Genomic DNA, 24256 nt, shown 5'->3' with positions numbered 1-24256 from the left:
TTATTTGTCAAGAAGAAGGATGGGTCAATGAGAATGTGTATTGATTACCGGCAATTGAACAAGGTAACGATCAAGAATAAGTATCCACTGCCGAGGATTGACGATTTGTTCGACCAGCTTCAGGGTGCCAGGGTATTCTCCAAGATTGACTTGCGATCTGGCTACCATCAGTTGAGGATTAGGGCATTCGATGTCCCTAAGATAGCTTTCCGCACCCGGTACGGGCATTATGAGTTCTTGGTCATGTCATTCGGGTTGACAAATGCCCCAGCAGCTTTCATGGAGTTGATGAACCGAGTGTTCAGACCTTATTTGGACTCGTTCGTGATAGTCTTCATTGATGATATATTGATATATTCCCGCAGCCAGGAGGAGCACGAGCAGCACCTTAGAGTGGTTCTTCAGACTCTAAGGGATAGTCGGTTATATGCAAAGTTCTTGAAGTGTGAGTTCTGGTTGAATTCAGTTGCATTTCTGGGTCATGTTGTGTCAGCAGAGGGTATTCAGGTTGACCCGAAGAAGATTGAGGCGGTCAAGAACTGCCTAGACCAGCATCAGCTACAGAGATTCGGAGTTTCTTGGGATTGGCAGGCTACTATCGTCGGTTCGTGGAGGGGTTTTCATCTATTGCAGCCCCGATGACCAGGTTGACCCAAAAGGGTGCCCAGTTCAGATTGTCGGATGAGTGTGAGGCGAGCTTTCAGAAGCTCAAGACAGCTCTGACTACGGCACCGGTGTTGGTTTTGCCCACAGGTTCAGGGCCTTATACAGTTTATTGTGATGCTTCCCATATTGGGCTTGGTGCAGTGTTGATACAGGATGGCAAGGTCATTGCCTATGCTTCGCGGCAGTTGAAGATTCATGAAAAGAACTATCCGGTTCATGATTTGGAGTTGGCAGCCATAGTTCACGCATTGAAGATTTGGAGGCATTATCTGTATGGCGTGACATGTGAGGTATTCACGGATCACAAGAGTCTTCAGCATTTGTTCAAGCAAAAGGAGTTGAATTTGAGGCAGAGGAGGTGGTTGGAGTTGTTGAAAGATTATGATATCACCATCTTATATCATCCGGGAAAGGCCAATGTGGTGGCCGATGCTTTGAGTAGGAAGTCAGCCAATATGGGCAGCAAATCGAAATGGTCCGGTCCGTTCTAGGTGGTCAATGTCTCTCCTTTTGGTGTTGTAGAATTAGAATCGGAGGATGGGCTCCGAACCTTCAAAGTGAACGGTCAGCTAGTCAAGCACTACTTGGGCACAAATGGAGAAAAACATTTGGTGGAGAAGTTGGATCTCAAAGATGGTCCATGCCCCACCAATGAGTGAATCCTAAGGAACACCAAGTTCATCGTGCCGCGACGTTAAATCAAGCGCTTCATGGGAGGCAACCCATGTGTGGTAACACCCTTTTTGGCCTTTAAATTTTTAATTTTTGTTAGATAGATTTAATTGAGCAATTTAAAGTGTGGTTTAGAGGGTAGGGGATTCAAAAGATCAAAACATGGGGTAAGATTGAATGAGAAAGGGAAGAAAAATCACCTTGGGAAGTTTGCTACACATATGCGGTCGCATTTTTACTATGTGGACCGCATTTTGGTCGCAAACCCAAACAGTGTGTTTGGCTAAAATTGGTGATAAAAATGCGAGAAGGTGGTGAACTTTGCGGACCGCATTTCCACTATGTGATCGCACAGTGCACCGTAGTTTTGGCCCTCCAGCAATTAACTTGAATCCACCGCATAACACTTATACGGTCGCATAGTGTGTTATGCGGCGACTTATCCACTGCAAATAGCTTAGGTACATCCCTCGCATCTCTTCATTCATTAAAAAAGAAAAAGTATTTTTTTTATAATCAGAAACAAAACAAAACAATAAAAAAAGAGGAAAAGGAACGGAGAAGACAAAACTACCAGTGCATCACGTACGCCAAGCAATATCCGTAGAACTAATCTTCCAAGTNACATTAAAACAACTAATTAACTTAAAACTAAAGAAAAATACTAATTTTAAAGACTAAAATCTGAATATGCAAAAATGACCTATTTTTATTTTATTTTTACTTAATAAAATTATTCCTACATGCAAATTGAACCTAAGATGGCATGAAATTAAAACGTGACAATTTTTATGATTTTTTTATGATTTTAAAATATTAAAAATGCATGGAATGCAACTAAATAAAGAAAAACTCCTAAAAATCAATTAATGTTATTTTTGATCTATTTTTAGGAGTTATTTTCATGTAGGGCAAAAATTAGGTGCTCACATATACAATTTAGGGGAAGGTAGGATAAATGAACCCCACATAGAAGAATATAGGAAAAAAACATAAAATTAGTCGATCGGTTGAAACTAATTGCATTCGCTAGCCCAAAAACATATAAAATATGTATATTTTTTGTATATGATACACATATATACAAAAAAAAAACTATTTTGTCGGCTATTATTTTTAGGAGCGGCTAAAATATACATTTCTCGAAGAATGTACCAACTTCTCTCGTGCCAAAAGATACATTTCCAACAATAAAAGAAACTCTCTTCAGCATGCAGGAAGAATACCACAAAGTTACCCAAAGAAACTTCTGCGGAAAAATTGTTCAATAGGAAACTGCAAATTTTGAACTTCAGGTTTCCTATTGTGGGAGTTTTTCTCATGTTTATTTATTGCACAAAAAAACTATGTAGAGTAAATAAAAAGGTTTACTAAAAAAGGAATGGGAATAAGTTAAGGAATATATAATCTGAAAGAAAACAAAGAAAGCAATTCAAGAAAGTTCTCTTTGAGGAATTTTCTGTGTATATATACACTACAAACTTCATCCTATCCATCAACAAGAACAAAGAACGAAGGATAAAAGGAAATATAACATAATAACAAAAAGGAAAGAAAGAAACACAGGAAATGAATTCAAAGGGAGCTTCAGCTGCTACACCAACTCAAATATATGAAGATTTTGTGCCAACATCAAAACTGGTTCAAGAAGAACTCTCTGACACTCTTCACCTTAATATTCCAGGTGCTATTCTTTACTCATATTATCTGTTTCCTCCTCCCACCACTGACGGATTAACAGCCTCTCTACCGGATCCCACTCGTGGGAACACATTGGATATGTTGTTGTGGATTCAGTATATTATATTGCATCTAACTCGCACTATATATATATATATATATATATATGCAAGTGCTCGCCCATGTGAGAAACATGTTGGCACATATATAAAGAGTAAACAAACTGACGTAAAATCTGGATTCACCACTGCCTCCCGCCAAAGTGGTGCTGCAATACATTTGCGACAGAATGATTTAGACTGATCCAGTATTTAAAAGCAGTGGGTGAACCTCTCAATATATATTGATACTTTAAATAAAAAATTCCTTAAAATTTCTACAGAACATATATACAGATGACTCCATCTAGTGCATAGTATATGTTGGATTCCCCGCTGGTGATTAACCTTACAACATGATGAGAAATTACAGGGATTCTATAAAATGAAAATTTTGCTATACTGCTATATGAGATTTTTTCCGCTATGCTCAGAATACCCCCACTGGTGATTAACCTTACAACATGATGAGAAATTACAGGGATTCTATAAAATGAAAATTTTGCTATACTGCTATATGAGATTTTTTCCGCTATGCTCAGAATACAGTTAATAATTCTCAAGAAAATGAAAAGTTCATAATCGGATGAAGATGGCGTATCTCACAGTAACTTATTCCATGCCTTATGTCAACTAAGATATCTGAGTAGTCATGTATCCACATCAGGCGCGACTGTTGTTATTTTCTCAATAATTTTCATAGTTAACCTTAAAGATTGAAATTCTATCTTCTGGAACATATTGATTTCATATATGATAACACACTGATCGAGATTGAAATCATCAGGTTTCAAGAAGGAACAGGTGAGGGTTCAACTGACCAGAACGGGAATTCTGAAGATCAGCGGAGAAAGGCTGATTGGGCAGAATAAATGGCAGAGGTTTCAGAAGGACTTTCCTGTTGCAGAAAATTGTGACAAAAGTAAAATCAGTGCAAAGTTTGAAAATGGCATTCTTCATGTTAAACAGCCAAAACTGATAACTTCAACACTGAAAAATGATAAGGAATTGCCAGCCTCAGAAGCTGAGAACACCCCTGCTAAAAGACAGAAGACCTCTTTACGAGATGAATTTACTAAGCAGGATAATGCTGATATTAATAACTCTGCTAAAGAGCCAGCAAAAGAAGAACAAAACAACACTAGTCCTAAAACCACTGAGCAAACAGAGGCTAGAAATCTTGAAGAAAAATCACCAGCAGATAAAAGTAGTTCAAGTAGTTCTTACAGTGAATCTGAAAGTGATGAATCGTCTGATGATTCGACGGATGATGAAACAACCGGAAACGCTAGCTGTTTCGCTGCAAACCTGAAGAAGCCAAGGAAAATGATGAAAATGACTCTTGTTGCTCTGTTGATTCTTGGTATTGGGATCTATGTCGCCAACATGATGAAGTCTGCGAACGAAGCTGAAGAAATGGATCTAGTTTTTCTGTAGCCCAAAATTGGTTGGGATATTTGCATTTCCTCCCAGCTGACTGTGAATAGAATAACTATTCAATTTCTAAACTGTAATCAATCAATTTGTTTGAATAAATCATAAGTGCTAACGAGGTGAAATGGTCTGCATCTCATGTGTGCTTTCTAAAGGGGCGAGCAAATGACCAAATCCAAGTCCTAATCGCTCATTTAACTCGACAGATAAAGCAGAAAAGGTGACTGTAAAAGGGAAATGGGATCAGGAAGCAGAGTATCTGCATCTGAGGTCTCTAACCATCTAGCAGCAGTTAAAGATATGACAAGAAGAACTCGGGCAGTTCCAGTTAGTCAACTAAAATATGACAAGAACTTACCCGGCTAAGTTCATATTAATACAACTTAACTTCCAAACAACTTCAATGTTTCAGAAAATAAATTATAAAAATACCTTAAATAGATGATAGCTATAATCATCCTTGCCAGCCTCTGTGTTCAAGAGGACACTAAACGTAAGTAACATGCCTCTGCAGTCTTCGTCATGGTAGAATTTGCATTCGGGATGATAGATGAATCGGATGGTGTCATTGCAACTGATGATATAGTTTCTCTAGGCAAATGGCACAATGATTCCACCGCAGAAGGTGGCTTCTCATTTACATTGAAGATGCATCAACCTTTTCAGCACCTTGGACTGTGGAGATGGATATTTAGAGTGAGCCATCTCTTCTTCATCTTCCAAAGGTATGAATACTTAGTTGCATCAGAACCGGTAATAATAAGCCAATCACATTAGTTGGAACGGGTACATGGTGAAAAATACGAGACGGACCTCTGGATTGTTCTTGACAGCCAGAAATGAACAGAGTGAATCCATGCAAGGTTCAATTTTGATAAGTTCACCTTCCAATTCCGAGAAAACAGTTGAAGGATCATCGGTAAGGAAGGATTTGCCTGAAATGGGAAAAGATGTCAATTTACTGTACATAAGTGAAATTTTCAAAGTCATCCAACAGCATTAAAATGTCATTGTTTGTTAATCTCAAGACAAACATCTATTAGCTTGAACAAAGTCTCCTTAACATCGATTTGGCTTGTGTAAAGAAGGCGGAAGAGAATACGAACATTTTGTTAAAGCCATATAAGCAACCTCGGCAGCATAATACCTGAAGACTAGTAAAGAGCACTGAAATGCTATTCCTAGACTTACAATGTATCCTGAATGAATGTAAATCCGAGTTCAAGTAGAAAGCTTCCCAGGACTTTCTAAACGGCAAACCCTCTCTTGACATTAATGCAGCCTTCTCAAGATCTTCAACCTCATCGTTAATAGCCAAAACAATTTGATAACAAGTCTAAAATCTGAAAAGCAATAAAACATCAGTCAACATAGATGTGTGTGATGCCAAATGGGGGAAAGAAAAGCGTTGAAGCTTAAGAATACAAACCTCGGTTTGTCATCTCAGTTTAAAATGGTAACACGGACTGTAAGCATTCCCTTCATTGGGTGCTTGCTCATGCTTTGTGCAGTGAAGACCAGAACACAGTCATTTGTTTTGTGCGACTGACATCCATAATGCGAGGCTTAACATCGCATCCATAACATTAAACCCATTCTTCCGCTGTAAAAGCTTCTCCTGGAGTTTGACTACTTTGCTGATTTCCTCTGTAAAAGGAATAACTGCACTAGTATATAGCGAACTTGTTAGCCTTGTATTCTAGTCGAAATTTTCTCATCTCTAAAGTCGCATTGTATTCTAGTCGAAAGTTTTCTAATCTGTAAAGCCACATTATATTCTAGTCGAAGTTTTCTTAGCTCTAAAGTCGGAGAAGAGTATTGTTTCCTGGAGAAGAATATACCAGCCATGCTTCACTCCGTCATGGAGAAAGAAGCTTCTCATCTGATAGGAAGCTGTTATTGATTCTCAAAATGATAGAAAATGATACGACTGCTAAACACCATTGAAAAAACTATTCTTAGACTTTTGATGTGTATAGAAAAGAAAACTCACATCATTTCTCATATTAAGAGTGAAATAAAATATGATATCCAAGATAAAGTAGAGTGGCATAACAATCAAACATTAGAACCGATGTACCTCCTCAACAAGCTTACTTGGATGTTCTAACTGCCATTCTTTCACCTTCTGCATTTCCATTAGATGTGATTTTCTTTGCAGAGGTAAAGGAAATTACATCATAATGGTAAATATAGCTGAATAAACCAAGTGAAATAAATATTCACTTATTACTTCCCGAGTGAAATTGTGGTATCATCCCCACTTGTGGGAATTCACTGGGTTTGTTGTTGTTGTTGAGCGAGTGAAACTGTGGTATCATGTTAAACAAAGAAGGATCCTCGGCGATAAGGTGTATAAGTAACTTTGCTGTAGCTGCATCAAATGAGAAGCCCCTTCCAGTCATTTCCTTCAAAAGAGTTGTCATTTCACTAGTTCTGCGAAACTTGAGAAATCCTCGAACAATAATATTGTACGTGGCATTATCTGGAGAACAACCATTATCTTCCATTTTTTTAAGCATATCTTTAGCTTCATCTAACAACCCTTCTAGACAAAACCCATTTATTATCATATTGTAAGTTATCACATTGGGAGACAATCCAATTAAAGAAAGCTTCACAAAAATAGCACGAGCTTCGTCGACCTTACCATTTCTACATAATCCGTCAATTACAATACCGCAATTACAATACCGTAAAGTTCAATATCAGTATATTCTTTCTTTCTTTCCAACTCATGAAAAAGCAATAAAGCTTTCTCAACACGCCCATTCAGAAAATAACCACCAAGCAAAATGCCATTAGTGCATATATTAGGTTTGAGCCCTGTAGATAGCATCTCAGCAAAGAATTTATCGGCAAAGTCAGTTCTTCCAACTTCAAATAGACCTTGCAAGATAGTACTATATGTAACAATGTTAGGTTTCGGTCCATTTCGAGAAATTACACGAAACAAATGCATGGCTTCATCCAATTTCTTTTTCTTACAGTATCCATTAATTAATATGTTAAAGCTAATAATGGTAGGCTCAATGCTCTTATCTATCATAGAATCGAAAAGTCTCCTTGCTCTATCCATTTGACCGCGCAAGCAATATCCATCAATTATCACATTGTAGGTGACCACATTAGGCTCTACGCCTTTTTCAATCATGTGTCTCATTACCTCCTCAGCATCTTCAACTTTCCCTTCTTTGCATAATCCATCTGTTACAATGGCCAAAGTGCGCACATTTGGATAAATATTAAGATTTACCATTTCAAAGAACAAAGGCCTAACCTTTTCCCACTTACCAAACTTACAGAGACCATCAATCAATGAATTATATGTGACAATGTCCAGAGGAATGCCTTTTTGTTTCATCTCTTCAAAAAGGCTAATTGCGGCATCTAACATTCTATCTTTGCATAGGGCATCTATAACAATGTTATAGATGTATTCATTGGGGTTAGTGCTTCCTTGTTCCATTACCCGTAGCAAATCAAAAGTTTTTTGAGTATGGCCACTTTTGCTAAGCCCATTCATGACTGTGGAATACATGAATCATTCGGCTCACACATATTCTCTCTCACCAACTTTTTGAACAAGTTAATTGCATCCTTTATCTTATTTTTCGCAAAGAGTCCCCTTAGTAAGGTGCTAAAGGTGACAACATTAAATGAAATGCCATTCTTCAAGTAAATGGCTAACACCGAAAATCTGCAATCAGAACGATGCATTAGGCAATAACTGTTAATCACAATACACAAGATGTAATCACTAATTGGGATATCAGATTTCAGCATTTGTCGAAAAAGGGAAACAACAGCAGCATAATGCTTCATATTTACCATAGTCTTTAATAATTTCGAGAAGCTAAAAACAGAAGGAAGGGGCTGAGTTCTGACCATTTGACGAAAGAGACTCGAAGCATCATCTAAACACTTGACATTCTCAATATGCTATGAGATGAAGAATAATAGTATCTGATTGCAATTGGTGAAGCAGAACGTGAAATAGCAGAAAAAGAGGGAATAATACCATTGGAAGAGTAACGCAGCAGAGAAATTCTCGTCATCTGATTGCAATTGCTGAAGAGAAATTCTGTTTGCCCTAATTTGTTTGCGCTTCGGATGAAATACATTTTTGTTCACGTGACATTTTCTTAAAATAAACCTTTATTTCATTAATTTTTAAATTTAATACTATTTGTTTGTAATCAATTTTTTCAGGCTGAATTTGTGAAAAAAGTTGGCCATTATTTAGGTTGAATTTCTTTTTATTTAGCTAAAAGTAATAGAGTTTCAGCCAATTCTTTGTATAGATTTGGCACAAAAAAAGAAGAAGAAAAAAGTAGTTTTAAAACAAATTATGATTGCATCTAAAGAAGAAATACAAAATAGAAAGTTGAAACTCCATTATTTGGATAAAAAAATAATTGGCTAGAATAACATAATTCTAGCAACTGCTTTTTCTTCGGATTTGACCCCAGAAAAAGAAAAATATTACAGCTAAATAGCAAGAAATACACAATTGAAACTCCATAAATCTTGGCTAAGAAAAGTTTGATTCCACTAAAAATAATAAATTCTAACATAACTTTTATAGATTTGGCACGATAAATAAGAAATATACAATGGAAAAAAGTAGCAATAGCATCTAAAGATGAATAAAGGTAAATGCATAGTTTTTTTTTTTTTTTTTTTTTTTTTGAGTAAAAAGGTAAATGCATAGTTGGTATTGCATTATTTTGGTTAAAACCTTTTTTTTATTTGGCTAAATTTAATGGAGTTAAGCTTTTCTAAGAACCCTTAACACAATATACCTCACTTATATTGTTGGCCCCTAATTAAAGGAAATTATCTATTAAGCAAATCCACTCCATATGTTTTAAACTTTGGACCAAAATTAAAAAATAAAAAGGATTTTTCATTAAACAAAGCATTTTATTATGGAAACATTTGTCCTTATTTTAATCTATACAATAAACAATTATTCAGTAAACTATTCATTGTATACTACTATTATATATAGCGTGTTAATATTACAAGTAAAATAAAATATACACAGTAAATAAAAATAAAGGTATATTTGGTTTGAAAATTATATTCAAAATTAGAATATTCTGGTATATTTGGCTTGAATATTATATTTTAAATTAAAATATCATGGGATGTTTGCTTTAAGTATTGTATTATTTATTAGAATATTTTGGTATATTGGCTTGAATTAGTATTCTTTATTAAATTATTATAATTTGGTATGTTTGGCTTGGATAGCTATACTGGTATGGTGTTGTATTTAAAATTNCCCTTTTGTAACGACCCATCACGAGGGTGCCCCCTTAGGTTTTCGCCTATGCTATCTTTAGCTCCTTGTACTACACAATGTTTACCTTAATATAAATAGTTTTGTCCTTTGGACCAATGAAAACAACAGCAGCATGTACAATTCAATAATCACCAACATTTGAAGACACTCAGTTTTTTTGGAGATTTAAAGTAGAAACAAAAGCAAATATTAAGTAAAGAACCAGAGAGAAAACACAGCTAAATCGCAGAGATAATGCAGAAAAAAAGAAAACGAGAGAAAACCTTAACTTAGCCACTGAAATCACAGAGAAATATTACAAAAAGTTTGTACAAGAAATGGAGTAAAAGGAAGAAGAGACGAGATGTGAAGAAACAAGAATGAAAAAGTAACGCTTGGTCTAAGGCTTTTGTAATTGAGCGTAGTGTTAGAATTACGAAAAAAACCTATAAGGGTTACAAATGTAAAATTATTGATCAACTCAAAATAGTTTAAAAGCCAAAAAATCATAAGTTGAGATTGCTCAACTTATGGCTTTTCGTTAGTTTTAAGCATTTTATAATTTAATTTAAGCATTTTTGATGTTGTCAAACACAAAAAATAAAAAATTTAAGCTTTGTTTGACCCGCCTAAAAGCCAATCCAAACGGGCTCTTCGTCATTCATGTCATTCATTATCTGTTTCTTCCTCCTATAAATGACGGATCTAGACTAGACGCAAATTCGGTAGAATCAATTGCATCTAACTCAAACTTCATATGTGTGTGCGAGTGCAAGGAAAAAAATTCGAAAAACCCACTAATTCAAACCCACCTTTTTCGACACGTCACCTTTTTCGAACAAGTGCCTTACTATGGAGCTCGGGGCTTTGAGATTCCCTGTGATGGTGGGCCATTATGTTCCCTCGTCTCCCCTTAGAGGGGAAGGGTGGAATTATTGAGGAGTTTATGTGAGACAACATCAGAATATTCCAATTTAATAGAGTCATTAACCTTACAACATGATGAGAAATACAACGGACTTAAAAAGTTATGCTATACTGCTATATGAAATTCTTTTGGGAAGAAGAAATGAAGTCACATTCCAAATTCAAAGTTCACTATTCTAAGAAATTTATGTGTCCACTTCATGCACATTTTCATCATAATTTTCATAGCTAACCTTGAAAGATTATTCTCTAGCTTCTGCTATGTATTGACTTCATATGTGTACACACCGGTAAACATTAAAATTCCACGGGGAGCCGAAGGTCTACCAGAAATAACCTTTTTGCCTTTTAAAGGTAGAGGTAAGGTCTGCGTACAGTTTACCCTCCCCAGACCCCACTTGTGGGACTACACAGGGTTTGTTGTTGTTATTGCTGTTGTTGTCATCTGAGGGTTCAACAGAACATGAATTCTGAAGATCAGTGGACAGAGGCCTACTGCACAGAACAAATGGCAAAGGTTTCAGAAGGACTTTCCTGTTGCAGAAAATTGTGACAAAAGCAAAATCAGTGCAAAGTTTGAAAATGGCATTCTTCATGTCAAACAGCAAAAACTGATAACTTCAACAGTGAAAAGGCCACAGAAGCTGAGAATACCCCTGCTAAAAGACAGAAGACCTCTTTAAGAGATGAATTTACCAAGCAGGATAATGCTGATAATACTCTTGTTAAACAGCCAGCCAAAAAAAATGCACACTAGTCCTAAAGCCAGTGAGCAAACAGAAGCTAAAAATCTTGCAGAAAAATCACCAACAGATAAAAATAGTTCAAGTAGTTCTTACCGTGAATATGAATATGAATCAACAGATGATTCGACCGATGATGAAACGACCAGAGATGCTAGCTGTTTGGCTGCAAAACTTACGAAGCCAAGGAAAGTGGTGAAAATGACTCTTGTTGCTCTGTTGGTTCTTGGTACTGGGCTTTACATCGCGAACATCATGAAGTCACCATTTCATAGCTAGTGGAACTGAAATGCCACAGGATTTACTGGAAAAAATTCTATACCTGACTAGCTATCTGACCAGAACCAAATCAATGGATTCACATTCGTCCTTATTACAACAAGTACATTTTGAAGTGCAAAGAATACCAAACAATCACATCATCAGTAGGTATTCTGCCCTCCAAAAGTCTTAACACAAAAAAAGATACTTTAAATGGCAACTTAGTGCCAAATCTTAGTACCAGTTAGGCTGTAGTTGCTTGGTGTTTCTCAGTGACTCCCAAGCCGATCTACATGAGATTATCAATATTTTCTTGATAATGGGCCATGTGTATGTAGTCCAGATCTCAATTTATAGGAGACTGGATGGCCCCTCTCTGTAACACAAATAAATATTTTATTTCTGTTACGTTCTAGGATCAAACAGAGGGTAGATAAACAATTTTCAGAGAATATACAAGAAGCACTTTGATTGAAGGAGCCAAAGTAGCAATCTCAGACAATTGCCAGAATTCAGAAATCTACATATTAAGAAAAAAAATTCTCTTTAACTCTTGCATATAGCAATTTCAAACAGGACTTTTCGATGCTAATTCAAGCTCACTTGGTGCTGGCCAACTGCGTGCGGAGGAGCTTAGCAGCAACTACCATGTTGCTGAGAGCAGGATTAACTTTAGAGGATGTTGGTATGAAGGACTGCAAGCATTTTTTTTTATTCTGTCAGCAATTTCTTCTGTTGATGGAATCCTTGGCGAATGGATGTCATACACTCCAGGACCAATGCCAGCACCTTCACTCCCTTGTGGAACACAGACAGAATTCCTTATCTGACCTGGAGTTTTCGACGGTGATCATGTCAGCATCCATGTCGATAATTGAATGGATGATGATATCATCGAAGTCTGAATAGTGTAGGTGTAAATCTGTCACAAACAAGGGCCAAGATGATTAGATCCTTGTAAAACAAAAAATAATAATTTGGCTCAATATATTTGTCACTTTAGAAAACAAGAAGGCAGTAATTATTTTTCCCATTTCCACCCTTACTACTTCAAGAAGGCAAATAGTCATTACTGACCCAATTTAAAGAAAAGATAACGGTAATTTAATCAAAAGTCCCTTATGGTTAGTGCTACTAAATGAAAATTTTAATTATTAAAACCTTAACGACAGATAAAAAAACAACCAGAAAGAGTATCAAGAAAATTCATAATAACACAAAACACATCCCTTACGAGACAAATTTACTAAACAGGATAATGCTGGTAATACCCCTGCTAAAGAGCCAGCAAAAGAAGAACAAATGAACACTAGTCCTAAAACCAGTGAGCAAACAGAAGCTAAAATCTGAAGATGAATAAACAGATGATTTGATGGATGATGAAACAACCAGAGACTTAGTTGTTTAGCTTCAAATCTGAAGAAGCCAAGGAAAGTGATGAAAATGGCTTTTGCTGCTCTTTCAGTTCTTAGTCTCGGGTTCTATGTCGCCAACGTGATGAAGTCTGCGAACAAAGCTGAAGAATGAGATTATTCTTTCTGTAACTCAAATTTGGTTGGGACATTTGCATTTCCTCCCAGCTACGATTGTGAATAGAATAACTAACAAAGTATCCCTTTTTTTTTAGAAGATAACATGTTTGTATATTAATATATAAACTTCACTAGAACTGTGAAGTCACCCATAATTATAAAGGGGAGTGCATAAAAACCAAACACTTCTAATCCTTGGTCTTCTCACAAGGATTCTAGAACATCACAAATGGATTCACAATCCTCCAAAAACTTTCCCTTATACCAAAAATAGAAAGAACTAGACATTTCATCTTCTGGATGTTACTGAACTTGAACCAAGTTCAAAGCATCTTTGATTCCTCTCTTCCGAAATTGTCCACCATATGCAGGCTGGGGCATTTCTCCATCTCTCTTTATGTCTAGAAAGATTACATTATTTATTCCAGCAAGCTAGAACTTCAAGTATTCTTCCTAGCATAGCCCATAAAATTCCCCTTAGGTTGATGAAAATCCTCCATAATTGTATGGTCAACTTGCAATTCGAAAAGAGATGACTTATTGTCTCTGCCTCCTCTCCACATAGGTAACATCTAGAGCATAAGTGTCTCCTCTCTTGATTAAATTGTCTTGTGTCTGAACTGCCTCTTTTGCTAATAACCATGTAAAGAAAGCAACTTCATAGGGAATTTTGACTTTCCATTTCAGCTTCCATGGCCAACATCCAACCTGATTATTATGTAATCGTTCAACTTGTTATGAATCTAAAAAAACATCATTTGAATAAATCACAAATGCTATTGAGGTCAGTGAAAAGTCAGAGCATCATCTTGCATTTGCCAAAAGAAGGTAAGGAGGGAGAGGGAGAGACAAGACATAGATTAGTAAGAACATAAAAGATATCTCAAGGTTGAGCAGCTACTTAACAGATTATCTACTGATGATCATTGTCTATTGGATTGCTAATCCAAAGCTATATGCAAGCACAATATGAGATGATCTGTCTCCAGTACAGATGTAGCAAGAATAACCTGAAAATGGTCTTATATGGTACAGCTAATGCGTATCTCCACATGAGAGAAAGACAGAGAGAGTATGTGTAAAATTAGACAAACAGTAGGAATAGGACGAATGTCCATTACCAAAGTCATGCTTTGTTCACCTAAGCCTGAAGAAGATAGCAACCGCAAATAAACAGAACAAAAGGAATAACTAGGGCCATAAACAAAGAATTAAAACCTTTAATATCATATTAATAGCCACTTAACTTCCACAACAACACTTTTATGTTTCAGAAAAAATTATAGAAAGGTTCCTTAAAGAGATCGTAACTATAGTCATCCTTGTTTCAGTTTACCCTCTATGTTCAAGAGGACGATAAACGTAAGTAACAAGCCTCTAGTAATATATAATTAGGCGCTACACTTCTCACTGGGGAATTCCAAGCTCACAGAAACCACTTATCTTCACCAATAGGAAGCACAACACAATCCTTGGGCAAGAACTAACCTGGAATGGATTTGTACACTCTGATCCTGTTACAAACGAGGTAATTTTGGTTTCTACAGTCTTCCTCGCGCTAGAGTTTGCATTTGAGACAGCAGAGGAATGAATTGGTGCCATTGCAGCTGATGATAGAGTTTCTTTAGGCAACTGGAACATTGATACCCCGCACACCCCGCAAAATTGAAGATGCATTAAACTTTTCAGCACCTATGGACTGTAGAGAGGTATGTTTAGAGTGAAGACTGAATGAGTACATGATGCAGAAAACTTTGAAGTTTGAACACCTTTTACCTTCCCTTTCTTCATCCTCCACCTCACAACTCAAAACTGAAGTTGAATTTGGACATCCAACTATGGAGTTCCCTTGCTATTTGATAATCAAAAGCAAGCTTTCACAAGGAGAGCTTTTCAGAGCTAGTTGAGTCACCTGGCTGACGAGTCTTTCCGTGAAATTATTAGAAGTTAGTTGTCCTAGCAGTGTAAAGTAAAAAAAATCATTAGGGAGTTTACTTTCACGTAGGCACAAACACAAAAATTACTTTTGCTTTCTTCAGGCTGGGGAACATCTTTCACAGTGAATCCATGCAAGTTTCGGTTACAAAAATTTCACCTTTCAAGTCCGAGGACACAGTATGGAAGCATTTGACTGAAATTGGGAAAGTATATTATTCGGTAGCCTTCCAACTGCATTAACAAGTCATCATTAAGTTAATCTCAGGGAAAACATCTATTAGCCTGAACTAAGTGTCCTTAACATCTATTTGGATCAATATGAAACCCTATTGTTCTCACTAAAGCGAGATCAAATTACAAAATCCAAGTCCTAAGTGCTTATTCAACTTGACAGATAAAGTAGAAAAGGTTACTATAAAAGGGAAATGGGATCAAGAAGCAGAATATCTGCATCTGAGGCCTCTAATCATCAAGCAGCAATTAAGATATGAACTTATTTAAGTAGTTGTCGTTCTGTAACACCATAATGAAAACGCAATTTAAAAAAGAACTTGGGCAGTTCCAGTTAATCAACTAAAATATGACAAGAACTTACCCTATTACGTTCATATTAATACCACTTAACTCCCAAAAAGCACTTCAATGTTTCAGAAAATAAATTATAAAAACACTTTATATAGATGGTAGCTATAATAGTCCTTCATTCAGTCTAGCCTCTGTGTTTCAGAAGACGATAAACGAAAGTAACATTTTTTTTGATGAAGCAAGATAATTTCATTAAATGGCATCAAGAAGATGCATAGCAAAAAATATACAACAAAAGTGTGGCTGCTCATATACAAAAACTTACATAACTAATGAGCATACACAATCCCAAAAAGATTCAAAGCTAGTTACAGGGGCCTGGTTTAACCAAGTAAATAAATTGACTAGACAAGTTGCTTTAAGAGAGTGATTAGGAGTTGAAATCCCATCAAAATATCTGCGATTTCTCTCATTCCAGATGCACCAAAAAATTGTAGCAGGCACCATTTGCCAAGTTTTTTTGATGGATTTCCCAACTGTAAGTAACATGTTTCGACTGTAATACATAATTAGCTACACTTCTCATTGGGGAATTCCAAGCTCACAGCAATCCACTTCACAAATAGGAAGCACAATAGTACCAGTGGGGAAGACCTCATCCGGAATGGATTTGTACACTCTTACCCTGTTAGAAAGGAGGTAACTTTTGGTTTCTGTAGTCTTCCTCGCACTAAAATTTGCATTAGACAAAAGAAACCAAGAGATTATTTCCCGGAGAAAGTATTCTCCCTAATTCTTGCATAAAAGGGTAAAGCTGCTATGGCAGTTTCAAACATGACTTTTTGTCGGATCAACTATGGTAATTCAAGCTCACTTGATGCTGGCCAACTGTGTGCAGTGATGCTTAGGAGCTGGTACCATGTTATCATGTAAGCTGTGGTGTTACATTTATGGTTATGTTACCAAGACCTAAGAAACTATCAAAAATATTGTTTCTACAGCTATTACTAAGTTACATAAAGTTGTTATTGATTATTGAAAAGATAGAAAACTATTACCTGAATAACTAAATACCACAGAAAATGATTTTCCTAGACTTAACATATGCACATAAGGAAACTTTCATTTCTCATATTAAGACTGCAAAAAAATATGATTTCTAAGATAAGGTTTGAAAAACAATTAAAATAGATGTACCTCCTCAATAAGCTTGCTTGGACAGCTCAAGCAATGTTCTAACTGCCATTCTTTTAGCTTCCGCAATTCCATTAGATGTGATTTCTTTCGCAGAGGTGAAAGGAAATTGCATCACAGTAATAAGTCTAGCTGAATAAACCAAGTGAATAAAATTTCACTTCTTATTTCCCGAATGAAACTGTGGTATCATGTTTAGCAAAGAAGGATTCTCTGCTAGAAGGTGTATCAGTAACTTTGCTGTAGCTGCATCAAATGAGAAGCCCCTTTCATTCATTTCCTTCAAAAAAGTTGTAATTTCACTGATTTTGCTAAACTTGAGAAATCCTCGTAGAACAACATTGTAGGTGCCATTGTTTGGCGAACAACCATTCTCCTCCATTTTTCTTAACATATTTTTAGCTTCATCTAACAATCCTTCTAGACAAAATCCATTTATAATTGTGGTGTATGTTATCACATTGGGAAACAATCCAATTAAAGAAAGCTTCTCAAAAACAGCATGAGCTTTGTCAAGCGAACCATTTTTGCACAATCCATTAATTACAACATTGTACAATTCAATATCAGTATTTTCTCTCTGTATTTCCAACTCATGAAATAGCGACATAGCTTTCTCAACAAGTCCATTCTGAAAATAACCACGGAGCAAAATGAGATTAGTGCATAAATTAGGTTTGAGCCCCGTAGATTGCATCTTAACAAAGAATTTTTGCGCAAAATCAGTTCTTCCAACATCAAATAGACCTTTCAAAATAATACTGTAGGTGAAAATGTCAGGTCTCAATCCATTTCGAGAAATTTCATGAAACAAATGCATGGTCTCATCCAATTTATTGTCCTTACAATATCCATTTATTAATATGTTATAGCTAACAATGTCAGGCTTAATGCTCTTACCTATCATGGAATCGAAAAGTCTCCTTGCTCTATCCATTTGACCGCGCAAGCAATATCCATCAATTATCACATTGTAGGTGACCACATTAGGCTCCACACCTTTTCCAATCATGTGTCTCATTACCTCTTCGGCATCTTCAACTTTTCCTTCTTTGCATAGTCCATCGGTTACTATAGTCAAGGTGCAGACATCTGGATAAATATTAAGATTTACCATTTCGAAGAACAAAGTCCTAACCTCTTCCCACCGACCAAGCTTACAGAAACCATCAATCAATGAATTATATGTGACAACGTTTGGAGGAATGCCTTTTTGTTTCATCTCTTCAAAAAGGCTAAATGCGGCATCCAACATTCTATCTTTGCATAGGGCATCTATAACAATGTTATAGATGTATGCATCAGGCTTAGTGCTTCCTTGTTCCATTACCCTAAGCAAATCAAAAGTTTTTTGAGTATGGCCCCTTTTGCTAAGCCCATTCATGACAATCGAATACATGAATTCGTTAGGCTCACAAATATCCTCTCTCACCAACTTTTTGAACAAGTTAACTGCGTCTTTGATCTTATTTTCAGCAAAGAGTCCCCTTAGTAAGGTGCTAAAGGTGACAACATCAAATGGAATGCCATTCTTCAAGTAAATGGCTAACATTGAAAATCCGCAGTCAGAACGATGCATTAGGCAATAATTGTTGATCACTATATTCAAGATGATATTATTAATTGGGATGTTCAATTTCAGCATTTTTCGAACAAGTGAAATAACAGCAGAGTAATGCTTCATGTTTACCATAGTCTTTAATAATTTCGAGAAGCTAACAACAGAAGGAAGAGGCTGCGTTCTGATCATCCGACGAAAGAGGCTCAGAGCATCATCTAAACACTTGACATTCTCGATATTGCAGTGAAATGAAGAATAATATCTGATTGCAAATGCCGAAGCAGAAGGTGAAATAGCAGAAAAAGAGATAAAGCGAAAAATACCATTGGAAGAGTAACGAAGCAGAGAAATTCTCGTCATCTGATTGCAATTGCCGAAGAGAAAATTATTGTATGCTATCTCTGTATGCCCTAATTTTTTCAGAAAACTTGTTCGTGATACTAATTAGTAACTGTATTATTTAGGCTGATTTTTCATATTTAGCGAAAAGTAATGGATTTTTGGCCAATTCGTTTAGGCTGATTTTTTATATATTTAGCTAAAAGTAATGGATTTTCGGCCAATTGTTTGAGGGGAAGTGCACGGTTAGCCACTAATAACACATGTATTTATTTTTAAGCCATTGTTTAAAATGTCTTTAGTTTTTAGCCACTGCTTTAATAAACTTTAATTGCTCGGAAGAAAATATGCTTCCGCTCATGTCCTTAACTTTTGTACTTTAGAACTACATGTCCTTAACTTTTGAACTTGAAACTCTAAGTTCAGTACTTCAGGACTACATGTACTTAACTTTTGAATTTAACTTTAGGACTTCAGGACTACATATCCTTAACACAATTATCTAAACTTTTGAATTCCTAATTATCTGTTGTTTAAGAAAATCTAAAAGTCACTTCTTTTAGAAAATCAAAAGTCACGTCCTCCCACGTCTGTGATTATTATGAGTGAATGGTTTACCAGGCAATTCAACTCCTGAAAGCAGACACAAAAGGAAATGAGAGGCTTATAAAATTTATATGATTAATGCATTTCGTTTCTTCTGTTCAAAATTGGATTTCAAATATGAAAATAATGGAAACACTCATACGGACCCCAGAACGCCATTGCAAAAGGAGAAGTGGAGCTATAAGGAATGAATCTGAAAATGGCGTATTTCCGTTTGGGAAGGAAAGGGTAATACTGCCTTTTCGTATTAATTTTAATAGACTAGTGGCTACTTTTGCTCAGCATTAAAAATGCTGAATAAAAAGTAAATATCACTTAAAAAGTGGTTACCCCACACAAATTTTACTTCGTTTGACAGATTTGCACCCAAAAAAAAAATACGCAAGTTTTAGAAAAATTATCATTTATCTAAAGAAGAAATAAAAAGTATATATACAGTTGAAACTATATTAATTTGGATAAAAAATTTAATTGGTTTAGAATACCTGCAACTTTTTTATTAGAATTTGACCCTGAAACAAAATGCACAATTTTAATAAATAGCCACTACATCTAGAGAAAAATTATTAAAAATACACAATTGAACTCCATGTTTTTGGCTAAAATAGAGTTTTTCCAGCTAAAAATAATGAGCTTTAGCCAAAAAAGAATTTTATATAGATTTGGCTCGAAAAGAAGAAATATACAAATGAAAAAAATAGTCGTAGCATCTAAAGATGATTAAAGGGAAATACGTAGATGGCAAAACTTTATTTATTTGGCTAAAAAATAGAGTTCAGCCAGATTTTTTTTTTTTTTACATATTTGGCCCGAAAAAGAAGAAATACACAGTTGAGATAAATAATTATTGAATCTAAAAAAAATACAAAGCTAAGATAAATATGCATTTTATATTTTGGATGAAACAAGAAGAAATACTAATTTGGAGCAAATAAATAATTTTATGACTACGTGAAAATATGAAAATATCCCATGTCGCAATGGTGTGGGGGCGTCAGAGGCTGTTATCTCGTGGCCAACTCGAAGGGGCTGAGGTTCGACGCAAAGCTTTTTGGTTGTTAAGTAACAGCATAAGTCCTTCTGGTTTGCATTAAAGTGGCTTAAGTAGCCCCCGAGGAGTTCGTTTATTCTTTACGTCTGAGTTTCCAAAGATATGACGACCGACAACATCTAATGGATCCCCGTTGGCAATAACCACGGTAGTAGTTGCGGAACTACTGGGTCGGGAGAGGACAACCTCTTGTTCCCGATCCTCTTTCTTCGCTTCGGGGACGGAGGTCCTACAGTAGGTAACAGTAAGCACAAGCAAGTTGACCGAAGGGGACTAGCACATCTACTCCTCCGCTGAGCTGTCGTTCTTATATATAAATGAAGGTGTCCATTATATAAATCCTCACTATCCATGTCGTTCATATGAGTTCATTTCTAATCTTAATATATGTCTTCAAGTTTTCTACAAACTATATATTTCCTCTGTTCATTTCATATAGCAAACTTTCCTTTAGTATGTTTCAAAAATAGTGTGTATATATATTTGGCGAAATACATAAACAGCCCCTTCAAGTTGTCCTCAACGGTCAGATGGACACCTCAATTGACCCATTTATCATTTAGACATTTCAAATGACTATTAAGTGTATCAAGTAAACATTCGAGTGGAGCAGACTATATGCGTGAGCTACACTTGCCGGGTGATGTGTCAATAAACCAATTAAGGAATGACAAGTGTAATTTATAATTAAAATATTTGACGCATGTAATTAATAAGAAAATAATATCTTTTTCCTTATTTCCAACTACACCATCCCCCCCCCCCCCCGCGTCCACACCGCCCAACCTATTCTTCTTCCTTACGCCCCAAAGAACCCTAATCACTCAAACAAGCAGCCGCCGCCCGCCCCTCTCAAATCTGCTGGAAATCCGCCGGCGAACACCCAACAACCGGAAATCCGCCCCTTTCATATGTAAATATTGTGTTGAAAAAGAATTTAGATAGGACGTAAAATGCAAAAGCCTAAAATCTATTACCAACGGCGAGTTGCCGTAATTGTGCGGGTGTTTTGTATTCCCTTCTGTAATTGATCTTTGTTCAGCTTTTACAGATTCATATATTTATGTTTCTCCGTCTCTAGATTTGCAATGTAATATTTATGAGGATTTGCAATAGAATTCCCTGTATTTTTGTATGTGTGCCTCCCTTCCCCTTTTCCCTTGAATCGTTTGTTCACGAGTTGCGGATCGGAAGATAATCTCTATAGAGTTGTGCTACTTCTAGAAAAGGGATGAAGAAGAAAATAAGAATTTAAGAGAGTTTGTACCATCACAATAGAATTTTTTTATTTTGATGTGCAAGAGTCCGAAGCTCAAACTTTAGCTCCATGTAACCTTTGGTTCTACACTATTTTCCAACTACCCTTTCGCACTTATATTTGAAGAAAATTCTTGTTCTAGCAATTTAATTGGAAGGTGATTTTCACTTTGCTTCCAGCAAAGTATTCCAGAAATTGTGTGCTTATTTTATGTTTTTTCCATTTGTTGTAATTTGGAAGAAACTTTTTAATTGTTCTTGTTTTTCATCAATGGTGAAACTTGAACAAGAAAGAAGTATGAAGATGAAGGTAAGTGGGTCATTAAAATAAGGTTAANAAATAGCATTCATGATACTCTAATCCTATTCCCTCAAGCCAAAGTTAGATCAAACACTTACCTTGGTCCGAAAATAGCAATCAAGCCTCTAACACCGCCTTCCCTCTAGAATTCTACTCCGAAACAATGATATCTAATCATAATTAATTCAATAATATCAAATGCGGCTCAACAACATAATCACATAGCCTAGAAATGAATTTCCTACCATTCTTCCAAAAATAGCAAAATCCGACACCGGGCCCACATGGTCCAAACTCGAGGCTCGGACCAAATTCCAATCACCCATAACCCTAAGAGTTCAAATATGTAATTTGTTTCAAGATTCGACCCCAAATTGAGGTTGAATCACTCAAAATTCCCAAAGCCCTAGTTCTACCCAAAACCCCCATTTTCTACCTTGAATTCATGATTTAGGGCTAGGAAATTAGTGTTTAGATGAAAGGATTAGGAGATAATGAAGTTAAGAATACTTACCCAAAGAGATATGGAGGAAGAGGAGCTTGAAAATCGTCTATGGAGTGTGAAAGAGAAGAGTCCGTTGAAAAAGTGAGAAAAATCCCGTAATGAAGGTTCTGTTTTTTTTTATCAAAAATCACTGGACGAAATTGTTCTATGCGATCGTGGAGCAAGGGATGCGATCGCATAGAGTAAGAGAAGACTGGTCACTGCGATCGCATGGGAGGACCTGCGATCGCATAGAGGAAAAAAAATGGGGCTGCTCAGATTAAAGCTATGCGATCGCGGGGGTAAGGGCTGCGATCGCATTGAAGGACTTGACAAAGCTACGCGATCGCGTTGGGATTATTGCGATCGCATAGAACAAACGGGGCAACTTGAAATTTACTCTATGCGATCGCGGAGGCTCCTATGCAATCGCATAGAGCAATGTACCAGATACCAGCAAACAGCGAAATACCAGATTTTTCTAACTGCAAAACCACCCCGAACCACCTCTAAATCACTCCCGAGCCCTCGGGGCTCCCAACAAAACACACACACCAACTCAATAACATCCTACGAACATACTCGAGCGATCAAATCGCGAAAATAACATCCAAATCAAAGAATCAAACCTCAAAACTCATGATTTTCATTTCAAAGTTCATAAACTTCCAACTTTAGCTATTTAGGTCCGAAACACGTCAAACGACGTCCGATTTCGACCAAATTACACAGGAAGCGCTTAACGCATATTTAAGACCTGTACCGGGCGTCGGAACCAAAATACGAGCCCGATACCTATATTTTCTAACTCATTTTCATTTCCATTTTTCCTTATTAATTTCAGAAAATAATTTATCAGAAAAATTCTTTTACCGGGGTTCTGGACCTCGGATTTCGACTCCGGGCATATGCCCGAGTCCCATATTTTTCTACGGACCTCCCGGGACCGTCTCATCACGGGTCCGGGTCCGTTTACCCAAAATGTTGACCAAAGTCGACTATATCAATATTAATATCATAATTTACCAAATTTTTCACAGGATTCATATATTTTAACATAAAAATTTTCCGGCTTCGCGCCCGGAGTGCGCACGCAAATCGAGGCAACCAAAAGTGAGGTTTCCAAGGCCTCGGAAGCACAGAACGAATGAGGAAACTGGTGATGACCCTTTTGGTCGTCACATAAACATTCGTTCGTCCTCGAACGAGCATAAAGAGCATACCTAAAGTAGTGAAAAGATGAGGGTATCGGCTGCGCATATCTCGCTCGGTCTCCCAAGTCGCCTCCTCGGCCGGCTGACCCCGCCACTGAACCTTTACTGAAGCAATGTTCTTTGATCTCAACTTTCTGACCTGTCTGTCCAATATAGCCACTGGCTCGTAAACCTAAGATAAATCCTTGTCCAACTGGACTGAGCTGAAATCCAACACGTACGACGGGTCCCCGTGATATCTCTGGAGCATTGAAACATGAAATGCCGGATGAACTCCTGCCAAGCTGGGAGGTAAAGCAAGTTCATAAGCAACCTCTCCAACACGCTTCAATACCTTAAAAGGTCCAATAAACCTCGGACTCAATTTTCCTTTCTTCCCAAATCTCATAACGCCCTTCACAGGCGAAACTCGAAGCAGAACCCGCTCTCCGACCATATATGAAACATCACGAACCTTCCTGTCCGCGTAACTCTTCTGTCTGG

General features: G+C 36.7%; 1 protein-coding gene and 1 pseudogene across 1 annotated transcript; one reads left to right on the top strand and one right to left on the bottom strand.

Annotated features, from left to right (window-relative positions):
- On the top strand, nt 2714-4684 carry LOC109226300 (inactive protein RESTRICTED TEV MOVEMENT 2-like). Its single transcript, XM_019391090.1, has 2 exons — nt 2714-3022; nt 3904-4684. Exons 1-2 carry the CDS (start codon nt 2908-2910, stop codon nt 4551-4553), a joined length of 765 nt encoding a protein of 254 aa, XP_019246635.1. The 5' UTR covers nt 2714-2907; the 3' UTR covers nt 4554-4684.
- On the bottom strand, nt 2909-19005 carry LOC109235900 (annotated as a pseudogene).

Source organism: Nicotiana attenuata, chromosome 1, assembly GCF_001879085.1.
Source record: "Nicotiana attenuata strain UT chromosome 1, NIATTr2, whole genome shotgun sequence".
Lineage (NCBI taxonomy): Eukaryota > Viridiplantae > Streptophyta > Magnoliopsida > Solanales > Solanaceae > Nicotiana > Nicotiana attenuata.
Note: the sequence above shows the minus strand (reverse complement) of the source record. Positions and strands in the feature narration are given on the sequence as shown.

Coding starts and splice junctions, on each gene's coding strand:
- LOC109226300 (XM_019391090.1), top strand. CDS start 2,908: ATGAATTCAAAGGGAGCTTCAGCTGCTACACCAACTCAAATATATGAA. Junction 3,023..3,903: donor TCTTCACCTTAATATTCCAG/GTGCTATTCTTT, acceptor TGAAATCATCAG/GTTTCAAGAAGGAACAGGTG.